Source organism: Pyrus communis, chromosome 15 (assembly GCF_963583255.1).
Source record: "Pyrus communis chromosome 15, drPyrComm1.1, whole genome shotgun sequence".
In the NCBI taxonomy this organism is placed as follows: domain Eukaryota; kingdom Viridiplantae; phylum Streptophyta; class Magnoliopsida; order Rosales; family Rosaceae; genus Pyrus; species Pyrus communis.
This window is the reverse complement of record NC_084817.1, coordinates 19212159-19226054: the sequence shown is the minus strand read 5'-3', so window position 1 is coordinate 19226054 and position 13896 is coordinate 19212159. Positions and strand designations below refer to the sequence as shown.

General features: G+C 35.0%; 1 protein-coding gene across 3 annotated transcripts; it reads left to right on the top strand.

The window, feature by feature from the left end:
- Window positions 1-8274: 8274 nt before the first annotated feature.
- Window positions 8275-13214, top strand: LOC137717698 (O-fucosyltransferase 7-like). 3 transcript variants are annotated; one of them, XM_068457146.1, is made up of 12 exons: window positions 8275-8566; window positions 8971-9075; window positions 9383-9482; window positions 9566-9633; window positions 10157-10245; window positions 10351-10531; window positions 10626-10754; window positions 10858-10991; window positions 11077-11290; window positions 12051-12235; window positions 12349-12444; window positions 12616-13214. In XM_068457146.1, exons 1-12 carry the CDS (start codon window positions 8447-8449, stop codon window positions 12755-12757), a joined length of 1563 nt encoding a protein of 520 aa, XP_068313247.1. In that variant the 5' UTR covers window positions 8275-8446; the 3' UTR covers window positions 12758-13214. The 3 variants fall into 3 exon arrangements, with proteins under 3 accessions (XP_068313247.1, XP_068313246.1, XP_068313245.1); XM_068457145.1 differs by having other exon boundaries at window positions 8275-8602; window positions 8992-9075; XM_068457144.1 differs by having other exon boundaries at window positions 8275-8602.
- The last annotated feature ends 682 nt before the right edge of the window (window positions 13215-13896 follow it).

Sequence of the window (13896 nt, the reverse complement as noted above, 5' to 3'; positions counted from 1 at the left end):
TGATTCTGCAAAAATGGTTGAAGAGAGTTGAACTGATTCTGCAAAAACGATCGAGGACGAATTGAACTGATTCTGCAAAAATAGTCAAAGACAGGATGAATTGACTCTACAAAAATAGTCAAAGATGTGTTGAGCTTTTGGCACATATTAATTTTATTGGAGTTGTGAGGGCTGAGTTTTATTCACAGCCTAAAACCTTAGGGGTAAGACTGGTATTTGAAAACATTGTTTCTATGTTTAACTTGAAATATAATATTTTTTTTTGTCTCTATATATAAAACTCCCTTTTTAATTTGTGCCAATTTTATTTTCAGCTTAAATTTGTACCCATATATTAATTTCTTTTTGTGCCCCATATATTTTAAACTTTTATTTATCTTTGTACCATATTTTTTAAATTTATTTGTACTCATTTTTAAATTTGCTAAATGCACTCATTGTCACATCCCAGCCCGGGGGACCACTTCCCGGGCCCGCTCCACCACCGTAGCACGATATTGTCCGCTTTGGGCCCCGACCACGCCCTCACGGTTTTGTTTTTGGGAACTCACAAGCAACTTCCCAGTGGGTCACCCATCATGGGATTGCTCAAGCCCCCTTCTTGCTTAACTTCGGAGTTCCTACGGAACCCGAAACCAGTGAGCTCCTAAAAGGCCTCGTGCTAGGTAGGGATGGAAATATACATATAAGGATCACTCCCCTGGGCGATGTGGGATGTCACAATCCACCCCCCTTAGGGGCCCGACGTTCTTGTCGACGCACACACGGCCAGGGTTAGGCTCTGATACCAAATTATCACATCCTGGCCGGGGACGGATCACTTCCCGGGCCCGCTCCACCACCGTAGCACGATATTGTCCGCTTTGGGCCCTGACCACACCCTCACGGTTTTGTTTCTGGAAACTCACATGAGAACTTCCCGATGGGTCACCCATCCTGGGAATGCTCTCTCGCGCGCTACTCGCTTAACTTCGGAGATCCCACGGAACCCGAAGCCAATGAGCTCCCAAAATGCCTCATGCTAGGTAGGGATGAGAATATACATATAAGGATTACTCCCCTGGGCGATGTGGGATGTCACACCCATGCTAATTATATGTATTTATTTTATATTTTAAAATATATCAATAGTTATTTTCTAAAATATGTTAATAATTATGTGGGTACCTTATTTTTTTGCTATAATTTTGTGCAGAATAATATTACTCTATTATTGATTTTTAAGTATTTATTATATTTTAAAAATATTATTTGAATTTGGTTAAATTTGATAATTTGAGAGATTAAATGCATAAATGCATGAGTTAAATATCTTAAATGATGCTAAAGATCTCAATCAAAATATTTAAATAAATAAGGTTTCAATCTAACAATTAAGTTGATAAGGGACCGGAACTAAAATGACCCATTAAAATATCTTAAAAAATATTAGGCAACTGTTCAAATCATGTACACGAATAATTAGTGAGGAGCAAAATGTGTAGGACGACGAACAACCCTATTGGCATAGCTGCAAATATGTGTAAAACCATCACTTGTTACCTATGACAACAATATTTCTAAATTTGAAACTTCTTCCAACTAAACCATAGTTTTGTTAATCAAAAACTATCATTTTGAAGGGACGCATTCAAATATGCATGTGTTTTTTTTTAAAAAAAAAATTGATACTCTTACCACTATTGTATCTCTTTTTCAATAGAGATGAGACTCACATGTGTTGGTGGACTATACTTCTATTATAGAGGTGATACTAACGTGGTATGAAACATGTGGTAACTGTAACATTACTCAAAGGCCCAATGTAACATGTACATATAATAAAAATAATGCTAAAGTATCGAATCATCAATCGATCACAGTCATATAGCACCATTTTCCTTTTCTTCTCTTATTTTTTCCTATGTTTTCTTCTTTCCGTTAAGCTATATTTTCATGAGCCAAAATATGAGTAAAGCTTGTACTAAAAAAATATGATATATGAATTAATCAATTGTGCTAGAAATGGTAAGAGACCTTTTCATGAGCAATAATTTTGAAGATACTGCTTTGACTTTGTAAGCCTAAGTTTAGTAATTGGTTGGATGGCATATCTGCAAATATATCAAACAGTTGTGATCCTGTAGCATTGTTCATGCACACTTAAATTTATCTGTCATTAATTCACACATACCTAACGTTGTGTAAAAATCATTGTTATTGCATACAAATTCCATAAATTTTCGTATTATATGAGTTGAATTTACTATAGTTCTTTACATGACAGTATATGCTTGCATTCGTATTTTTCGCATATTATAAATTCAAACTTGTCAATATTTGAAAGAGAAGCATCGCTAAACTAAAAAGTACGTAGTTGATCATAGTGTGTTATTAAATTAAAATATGCAAGTTTAACATAAAAATGCGTTTAACCTTAAGTTACTTTCATATATAGTTAACCCTAACTTAAACCAGAAAGACATGAGAGGAGCGTAAGAAATGTCTCATTTTCTTGAATACTTGTTCACTTTCCAGCTACTGTGTTTTTGTTTTTTTGTTTTTTTTTTTTGGAAACAACTGTGTTTTTGTTAAGGCATGGAATATGTCACATGAAATGGTCCCTCACCCTGAGAGAGAGAGAGAGAGAGAGAGAGAGAGCAATTCGAGCCAGAAGGGATTGCTGAGGCAACAAAAATGCTTAAAGGCTTTAAAGACGTGCGTCCTTTCCAAATATTACTCTTGTCTTCTTTGCTACTTGCAACGTTAGTTTTGTGATGCATCATCCATCCAGTTGTACTTGCTGTTTTTTGGATGTCCTGGTAGTATCCAGACAATGCCTTTTCCTGGTACACACTTAACCCTGGTATTTGTACCTCTTCTGGCTTCTCTCGTCTAGTGGCTTATTCGTACACACAATTGCTTTCAAATATAATTATAATAAAATGAGGAAAATAGTACACACACGTCATTCTTTCTCGTCTTGCACATTAATTTTTATTTTGAGGTATTTTCCAATTTTATTTTTGAATTTATAAAGAGTTGTCAATTTTTTTCAATTATCTTCTTAAACTTTTATAATTGACTAATTTCCCTCTAGAGCTTAATTTTAACCGATTACCCGCCTAAACCTTTGTGATTAGCCAATTTCCCGCTTTAACTTTAATATTATGTTTGCAAAAGGGAATTGTTATTAGCACTTCAAACTTTCTATAATTAGAAAGAAAAATACACTTGTGAGAAGTGTAGAATAAGATTTTTGGAGTGCTAATAACAATTCCCTTGCAAAAAAGTAATTTTATCCTTAATACGAGCAACATATATATATATATATATATTTTTTTTTTTTTTCTTCTTCTTCTTCTTCTTCTCACCGCTAGTTCACTTCGTACACTTTTGATGAATTTTAGTGTTTAGGGGAGAAGTTATAGTTGAGGGGAGAAATTAACCAATTATAAAAGTTCAGGGAGTAAATGACTAATATGAAAGTTTGGGAGAAAATTGGCAGTTCCTTACAAGTTTGGGCTGGGGAAGGGGAGGGGGAACCGGCCAATATCTCTTTATTTTTATCATCGATTAGATTGGATAAATCATACAAAAACAACAAATAAATTAAATAGAGGTGGATAGAGAGAAAAAAAGTGTGTGGTTATCGTCTCCCTAAAATCAAATAGCGATGAGACAGTAAATAAACAAATAAATATTTAATATACACCCTATCTTCTATTTTGTTATATTATGAATTGAAACTCATGATTGTTATTGATTAATCTTTGTTTCTGATAGTATTCCAAAAGCCTGTGGTAGATTTCTGTTTCTGTTATCGAAACCACAAACAGATTTTGATCGGAGCTCAATTAAAGTGGTGAAATGGAACGTGTTAGCTAAATTAAGCTCAACAAAAAGGGTGCAATATATAACTTGCAAGAAGGCAGCAAATTAACGAAATAAACTTTCCGGTGCTAGTTGATGCTTTTTTTTTTTCTTTTTTTTTTTTAGGAAGACGGATAGATTTTCATTTCATTGAGGAAAAAACATTACAAAAGAGGAGCAAATGCTCAGTCCATTACAATGAAAAGACATCCTTAGGCGATGGGCAAAATGCCATTAACTTGACGACGAATGTGGGTATAAGAAGCCTCAGTGCCAGATGCTTCTTTGGTTGCTTGATTTTTAGATGTCACCAGCACAAGAATATATATAATGTGTCAAAGTGTGTCTGCATTTTTATATTTAAAACTATGTACTTAAAGCAAGTAGAGAATTGTGCTGGTGATTAGGATTTTTCTTTTTAACTAAATGCGTATTGAATTCAAATCCTACCTCCTCCTATTAGCATATATTAAATAAGAACATCGATTACATTAAACAAATAACCAAGAGTTTAGATACGCTTTGTCAAACAACATTTTTCTCTATAGTTTGTTATCTTGCATTCAAGGGTGCAACAATCCATAAGTTAGGACCACAATAAGACTTTGTCAGATAGTAAAAAAATTTAATCCGGTTGAAGAAAAATGAGTATTCCGTATATATTAAGTTGTGACAACTGAGTACAATGCACGCAACTATAAGGGAGATATGACATTGATATTAATTAGGAGATAATTATTTAGATTGTTATCTTGCATTCAAGGGTGCAACAATCCATAAGTTAGGACCAAGATAAAACTTTGTCAAAAAATAGAAAATCTAACCCAATAGAAGAAAAAAGAGTATTCTATATGTATTAGGTTGTGACAATTGAGTGCAATGCACACAATTATAGAGGAGATGTGACATTGATACTAATTATGAGATAATTTAGATTTTTATCTTACATTCAAGGATGTAACAATCCATAAGTTAGGACCACGATAAAACTTTGTCAAAAAATAAAAGATTGAAGAAAAGAGTATTTCGTATATATTAGGTTGTGGCAACCGTGTGCAATTCACGCAACTACAGAAGAGATATGACATTGATATTAATTAGGAGATAATTTACCTGCGAGTGTGTGACATCCCACATCGTCCAAGGGAGTGATCCTTATATGTATATTCTCATCCCTACCTAACATGAGACCTTTTGGGAGCTCACTGGCTTCGGGTTCCGTAGGAACTCCGAAGTTAAGCGAGAAGGGGGCTAGAGCAATCCCATGATGGGTGACCCACTGGGAAGTTGCTCGTGAGTTCCCAAAAACAAAACCGTGAGGGAATGGTAAGCCTAAAACGGACAATATCGTGCTACGGTAGTGGAGTCGGGTTCAGAAAGTGATCCCGCCCGGACCGGGATGTGACAGAGTGAGTGTGTAGTGAACACAAGAAACTGATCCTGGAGGGTGCACATGCATGCCATCCTCCCCATCAATGCAACTCATCTTACCATTGACTCCATCTTCTTGAGATCCACACTTCTCCCTCACTTCCTGCAGCTTTCTTAGTTCGGTGCATGACTTTGCAAACCTAGGGAAACTCACAAGAAAATAACCCTAAATACTTATAGTATATGTCGGTGTATTTTAAAAATTCGGCTGCAATGGTACGTAACACTTAATGATATAGGTTTTATATAAGATTTAGTGTTGTAAAAATTAATTTTCTATATAATATTCAATTATCTGGTGCAGGCAATACGTAATAATTTTTTTAATTATTCATTTAGTTTGATTAATTGTTTTACATGCTAGAATATTATTATTTTATATAACTATTTTTACTTCTAATTGTTAAATTAAATAATTCAATAAAAACAACAGAAATATTTAATTGAAAATATGCAATGAAACAAATTGCGTCAAAATATCATTTTCCAAAACAAACACACTCATACTAAAAGAAAAATACATGGTTTGAGATTTTCTCCAAAATTTGAAGGGCAAGGTAGAAGGTTTATTTGTTTATTTATTATTTATTATTTCTTGTTTTGAAAAACAAAAATTTATCTATTTGAACACGTCTCGAATTCTGCTTTCTTTTTCCAGAACGTCTAGATTTTCCTTATTTTTTTAAATAAAGGGTTTGTTCTACTTTTGGCACATTGGGTTTTATTTATTTTAAAGTGATTGTCACATTTTGATTTTTTATTTATTTATATTTAACTCTCCGAATTTGTGTCTTTTAACAAAAATTTCCAAGCATATATATAAAAAAATATTCGAAAGGAACAAAATCGTTTTCTTCACAAAAAGGGGCTTAAAGGCACATCCATCTTATTATAAATAAATAAAAACAAAGTGTAAAAGAAGATGAAAATAAATAAAAACAAAGGTGAAAGGTGAAAGGTGAGTTCAGAGTTGCTCATATGTGTTTTCTAAAAATAACAAGAATAAAACTAACTAATAATACTACAGTCAAACAATATTTCTCTTCACTTGTAAATATGAGATTTTGAGTTTAAATCTTGTAAACAACGAGTTCATTTTAACCAACTATCTGGAATTCGGGACTAGTTTTACATACGGCTTGCTGGTTGTGATCACTTTAATGCCACATGCAATTGCTCGAGGAGACTTTACAAACGTGAGTGAAAGAACTTTTATGAGGTCCATAAAATGTTTAACTGGAATTGATTCGAAAATCAATTTTGTACCAAATTATTCACTCAATTAATCAATTAAATTTTATGAGTGAGTACGACTGAAACTATCATGTACCCTGATGTTACAACCTGTTCATGTTATAAAATATTTTGCTTATTTATCTTGTACCGAAAAAGTAAATCTATAATTCAACAATATTTCAAAATTAAATTAATAATACTACGTGTAAATTGCTTCTGAGAATTTTTCTAATCGAAACTTTGTACACAATCGAAACAAATGATCCTTATTGAGGCAAAGAGAAATTCATGGAGTATAATAATCTACATTTCATAATTAACATTTTAAATACAAGAATATTAAATTATAAACAAATTTTACTAACTTTCTTCGTTTGTAGTTTGAAATGATATTTTTTTTTCATTCTACATTTAATGGAGAGTAAATTGTAGCAATGATCCCTTAACTTTAACCTAATTGGAGTAGTGGTCCCTCAACTAAAAATCCATTACCATTGGTCCCTCAACTTATCAAAACGTGCAGTTATGGTCCATCAACTCATTAAAACGTGCAATTATGGTCCCTCAACTAAAAATCCATTACTATTGGTCCCTCAACTTTAATCCAACCGGAGAAATAGTCTCTCAACTTTAACCCAATTGGAGCAACGGTCTCTCAACTTTAACCCAATTGTAGTAATGGTCATTCCAACATTACTCATTTTGACAAAATTCTGACAAAGTTGATGAAAAAGACCATAGCTACATGTTTTGATGAGTTGAGAGACTCCAATTGTAGCAATAGTCCTTCCAACATAACTTATTTTGACAAAATTCTAACAAAGTTGATGAAAATGACCATAGCTACACATTTTGATGAGTTGAGGGACCAATGATAATGGATTTTTAGTTGAGGGACAATTGCACAAATTTGATTAAAGTTAAGGGACCATTGCTACAATTTATTCTTTAATGGGAGGAGAATAAATATAACACGTCTTGCTGCCTATCTGAGTTGAATTCAAAATCAATCACCTATAAGAAAAATATCATTATATTGCAGCACTAAACTAACAATAATCATTGACATAATATGCATGCTTAAGAAGGGTCAGGCAGATCGTGCGACACTTCGAGTTTAATTCTTTTGTTAGGTCTCAACTTCTTCACAATGATCTTCCTAGTATTCCTTCGTAGTAAAATCAAATGACACGCTTCGGCGATGTTTCCTACCAAATTTTTCATATTCATCATCTACAACTTAAATAAAAGTTTTGAGGCTTATCTAATAAATTGATATTTAAGATACGATCTCTTTTGTCAGATCACATGTCTCATCCTGTTAATCCACTTTTAAAATTTGATAATTCCTTCTGTTCGTTAGGAAAATGTTTGAGTTTCGCTCAATAAAGAGTTAAGATTTAAATAGTTTTGTTATTTTCTAACTTAAAAGGAATTAATTTCCGAATTTTTGTGGGGTCAATGTTATAAATGGCAAAACATTTTTAAAACAATTTTTTCCTAACTACATTTTCCCTTTACTTTTCATAAATAAAAGAAGAAGAAAAGAGAATAATACATTTTCTAAAGTAATTAAAATTATTGAAAGAGAAAAAAGTAATTAAAATGGGTATTTTCTTTGTGTCTTTTATTTTTCTTGTTCTAGTTTTTATATATAGAAGATACTATCCTCTGCCGCTGGCCATTCCAAACTACCAACGCAAGCAAAGCGGCAAAAACCCAGAAAAACGCACTGCCAAAACAGCATAAAACCCAACCCCCACAAACGGCCGGCCGACTCCAGCCGCACCGCAGCCGTCAGCCAAACCGCCGCGCTCAGCTAAGCCCACAAAACCCAGAAAGCCCCACAACCGAAAGACTCAATCTTTATTTGCATTCCGATTTCTGGGCGATGGCTATGAATAAGTGAGGAGCTTCAGATACCCAGATGCAGAAGAAGAGGTCGGTAGCATTGGCCTCACTGAGGAAAGTGCTAACGTGCGCCATATGCTCAATGGCACTAGTGGCTCTCTTCTCCGTCCACGTACCTATTTTCCCTTCTTCAAAGGTCCATGACTTCTCTGACCCCTTCAAGCTCCCCACGGTAATTCATTCATTTTATGATTTCTTCTGCTTTTCTTTTTCTTTTTAAAAATTTTTTTCATACCCTTTTGCCCAATCAGCGGGATTTGGTTCTGATCGTCGTTAAAAGTACTGTGGTGGTCGCTAATTATAAAAGGAGTATGTATTTATGAATCTTTAACTCAATATCTGAGTTGGGTTTTGTTTTCAGTTTCTTTTTGTTATGTTTATTGATTATCTGGGAAAGTTTCTATCAAAACTGAATTTGTTTCTAAAAATGGACAACAAAATTGAGTCTTTGTTGCATTTTCCGTTTTATTTTTGGAAAATATTTGTTGGGTTATCTGAATTTTGAGTGTTGTATGCTTTTTTTGTTTACTCATTTTGTAGCAACATGATATTAAATCCCAGAAGTTGAGCGCCGAGCAGAGCTGGACACTGGAGATCGCTCCGCCCCATCTGTTGAAAACGCCTCTGCCTTCTAGTTCTCGCAAGGTTTTATCCTGTGATCATTACTTATGCCATTGATGATTTCCTTATATACGCCATTTGATTGACAATAATTGTGTCAATAAGAAAAAGATAACCAAGGAGAATTTTGGAAGTCTCAAATTCGAGGTTGGCGTAATTAGGATATAATGTGCTGGTGCCGATTCATTTGGAGGAAGAAAAAAACAGAGAGGTTATATAAACCTTTTGTTAGGACTTGGGAGTTTGGTCCAAGTGTTACAGATTTAGATACATTTATTGATGTGAAAAAGTTATGCATCTTTCATGTTTTTCACTCCTTTAGAATTGACAGTTGGAACGTTCAAGTGGGATTTTGGAAACTGACAAGCTGTGGAAGCCTCCATCAAATCGCGATTTTGTGCCATGTGTAGAGCCAAGTCCCAATTATACATGTAAGCTTCTGATTCAGTTCTATTGAGTAGCTATGGCATATCGTTTGGTGTTGCTAATTTCCAATATACTGTTGTTTATTCAGCTCCTACAGAGTCACGGGGTTACCTGCTAGTTAATACAAATGGTGGTCTCAACCAGATGCGTGCTGGGGTCTGTAGACTCTTCTCTAAATTACTCACTCTATGAAATTTATGTTGATTGATCACAAAACTGAATATTTGTGTTGAATTTTGATCCAGTCCAAATTTTGATAATGGAATAAAAAGTTCTTTGTATTGTTTAGTCTGTTGAAGATTGTAAAAGAAGGGAAAATTGGAAACTTAAGTCTCATTGTGACAGATTAGAGTGGCATACGTGACCGATAAGTGCTGTACTCAATCTGTCACGATGTTGGAAAACCTGCATGATTTAAGTGGCAGGAAATCTTGAAAACGCACAATTTTTACCATGGCTGTTTTATAGACATGACATTATGCCACTAATCTATCTATCTACATAGCTGATTGGTGTGTTTCACGAATCATGATGATAGACCCAGAAGCCATAAAAGTGTTTTGACTCTATGCATATGTAACTTTTTCTATATATATATATATATATATTATCTACTATATGATAAGTATTATGATCTGACTGTAGCATAGAGCTGAGATGTGTCGTTCTCGAATTTCAGATATGTGACATGGTAGCAGTAGCCCGTATCATAAATGCTACTCTTGTAATTCCGGAACTTGATAAACAATCATTTTGGAATGACTCTAGGTAACACTCTCCATGGTTTGATTTAATTTCTGAGATATTCTTTCTTTTATTTCTTAGCTTTGGTGTAACTGATGCAAGAATTTGTTTCATATATTTGGTACGCAGCAACTTCTCAGATGTTTTTGATGAAGATCATTTTATCAATGCTTTAGTGAATGATGTCAAAATTATAAAAATCCTACCTAAGGAACTAGCTACTGGTATAAGAGCGGTTAAGCATTTTAGAAGCTGGTCTGGTATGGATTATTACCAAGATGAGATAGCTGGCCTCTGGGAAGAATACGAGGTGTGGTTTCTGGAACCCTGTGGTTTATGTGATTTTTTGTGTTATTTTTCCTTTTAATTAATCATCGTGATATACGCATTGTTCTTTTCTGAAGGTTATTCGAGCTGCCAAATCTGATTCTCGCTTGGCAAATAACAACCTACCTTTAGATATACAGAAGCTTCGCTGCCGTGCTTGTTATGAAGCTCTACGTTTTGCACCTCAAATTGAAGCAATGGGAAAAGTAAATAGTCAGATCTAAATGCTCGTTTGATTTCTGGATTGCCTAACCTTTTTAGTCCTATTCCATGACTATTTTACAAATTTTTGTTTCATTAATGTTGTAGCTGTTAGTTGATCGAATGAGGTCGTTTGGTCCTTATATTGCTCTGCATTTACGATTTGAGGAGGACATGCTTGCCTTTAGTGGATGCACAAAAGATTTATCTCCAGATGAATCTGAGGAACTAAGGATAATTAGGTATGACATGGTTATAGATTTCAATTAATTTATGGATGGTCGTTTAGCTTTTGTAATGCCTGATTTTTTTAGTTGGAACTTGTAGAGAGAATACCCCATACTGGAAAGAGAAGGAAATTGATGCCGCAGAACGGAGATCCAAAGGGTATTGCCCCTTAACACCAAAGGAGGTTGGAATTTTTCTCAACGCTCTTGGGTACCCCTCAAACACACCTATATATCTTGCTGCTGGGAAGATATATGGGGGCGAATCTCATATGGCTGCTCTGCGGTCACGTTATCCAATACTGCTGAGCAAGGTATGATTGATGCTTATGGTTTCTCCATTTTGTTAAATAATTGAGCCCCAAGTGGAATATGTCACTATGATAAAGACTTTTTGGAATGTCCGTGGTTGAGCTTAAGTGAACATGAAACATGGGACATTCATATTTACAGAGTATAGATGGAAGATTAACAGGACTACTGAAACAAAGGTCTACACGTTATTTAACCAAATATATTAGCCACATTCATTACTACTATTCTAAACCGACTAGAACAATTCTCCTTGGAGCTCAAATTACTCACAATTATAATTTCCAACCGATGTGTGTTTCACTATGATCTGGCCGGACATATTTTTATTCAAAAAGCCGGGTGCAAACTACTACAAAGAAAGGATTTACTGAAAGAAACTTTAACGGGTTGCAGTATTGCTTGCTGAGTTTATGAAGCTCAGTCATTTTCTCTGTGTTATGCTTGTCATTCATCTATTACTAAGAGGCATTTAATTTACTTTTGTTGGTTGTGATGGGTACTGGCTAACAGATGAAGAGACTGAAAGGCTGAGTGCTATTTTTTTTTTTTTCGCTACTGTATTTTAATGGGGATAATAATATTATTTTTTAATGGAGAGAAGGTGAGACGCCCTTACATCAATACACCAGAGGTTTTAATTTGGATAACTCGTGAAAAATCAAATCATCGATTGTAAGAGGATGATTGGGGGTTGCTTAAAAAAATCTGTTCTGATAATGAAATTAATTTGCATTGGGATTTATCGGTCTTCACTGTCAGGAAACATTGGCATCCACCGAGGAGCTTGAACCCTTTACCAATCATGCATCTCAGATGGCTGCACTTGACTACATTGTTTCAGTTGAAAGTGATGTATTTATACCTTCATACTCTGGAAACATGGCAAGAGCAGTCGAAGGTCATCGACGATTTCTTGGACACAGGAAAACAATATCTCCTGACAGGCAAGGCGATTTATTTTCTGAACATATGCAGATATGAGCTAGTCCTGATATCATTTTATGGCCATAAAAAGTTGCAAACTCATTCTGTTTCTGTGCTTCTATCTGTTCCACAGAAAAGCCCTTGTTCGCCTGATTGACAAACTTGAGCAGGGAACTCTGAAGGAGGGCAAAATCCTATCAAATAGAGTTATTGAAATGCACATGAAACGGTATGATATTTCTCACCAAACGCTTTGAAGTTCCATAAGAATCACTTGGTCAAACCAATACCATTTCTGGTTATTGTGTACACAAATCATAATTTCTTGTTTTCTCAATTATTGAATGGCATATAAAGCCCAATATTTCATAATTGACTGTCTTCAACGGTGGTTAAACAGGCAAGGCTCCGCGCGGAAGAGAAAGGGTCCCATTTCAGGAACTAAGGGCACGGAAAGGTTTCGTTCAGAAGAACCCTTTTACGTGAACCCTTTACCGGATTGTTTGTGTAAGAAGGAATTCCCAATGCAAACAACTCTCTAATCGTCTCAGATAATAGCAAAAAGGTCTACTCTTGAGGGAAATTCCTGTGCTGGAAGGCTGGTGACACTATCATTCTGTGCAATTTATTACAAACCAGCGTTGCGCTTGTACTCATAGGGACGCGGAGTGTGTATATATCCTGAATTTTGGTAGCTGGCGGTGGTGGTGGTGGCGGTGGCAGTGGTATATTATATAGCATTGATGAAGAGCAAACTACTAGAGTAGAAGTGTGCAGGTGAGGGAACGAGATGCCGGGGCTGGGGCTTCCATTTATGACCAAGGCAGTATATTATGAGCTTTGCGAAGTTGGCCGGGTTTCTACTTTTCTAGAACTGGATAAAAATGATTCGTTGGGGATGCGAAAATAGTTATGTTGCTTGTTTCCAAAAAGTTGCAAGCACTCTTCATGTAATCAGAGTCATATTCGATGCAATAAAAGTTATAGAATTTTGTTCTCTGTTTACAGTTCCTCTTTTAGCTTAAGTCAAGAGATACACTTGCTTACAATTGGGATGCCAATGTAGCGGTAATAGGTAACAGGGATGGCAACGGACTTAGCGAGTTTGGATGTTTCATTCTCATACCCGAACCCATTTTTTCCCCCAAATCCAAAACCTGTAGAATATCCGAACGGATTTTTCTGCGTAGGGCCGATAAACTTTTGTAACTATCCACGCCACAATTCACTTGGGAAGTTCCTGCACGTGGCTTGGGTTTATTTTAACTTGTATCATAGTTAGCGTGATAGAGTTTCGCATAATGAATATGTATGGATTTGCAAGGGCATGACGTGATTATACAAGCATCTGGTCCATTTATCATTATTTTATTAGCATAGCATAATTGTGAATATTTTTCTTTCTTGATTCCGCACCTTTGCATGTGTCTGGGTAGTGGCGGAGAGCTAGGATTTTGGGTAAGGAGGGAGCTCACGTAAATGTCAAAATAATAAATAAATAGATAGTATTTACAAGAGAGTATAATACATGCTTGAAATTGTGAGCTAATTAAATTTTTTGAGGCTTTAAATGATTTTTTCTATGTTGAAGTTAACATTCCATTATCAAGTCATAATTAATAAAAAAATAAAAAAAAAAGAGGATCAAGAGAAACGAACCTTCCAATATCAAGTCAATGAA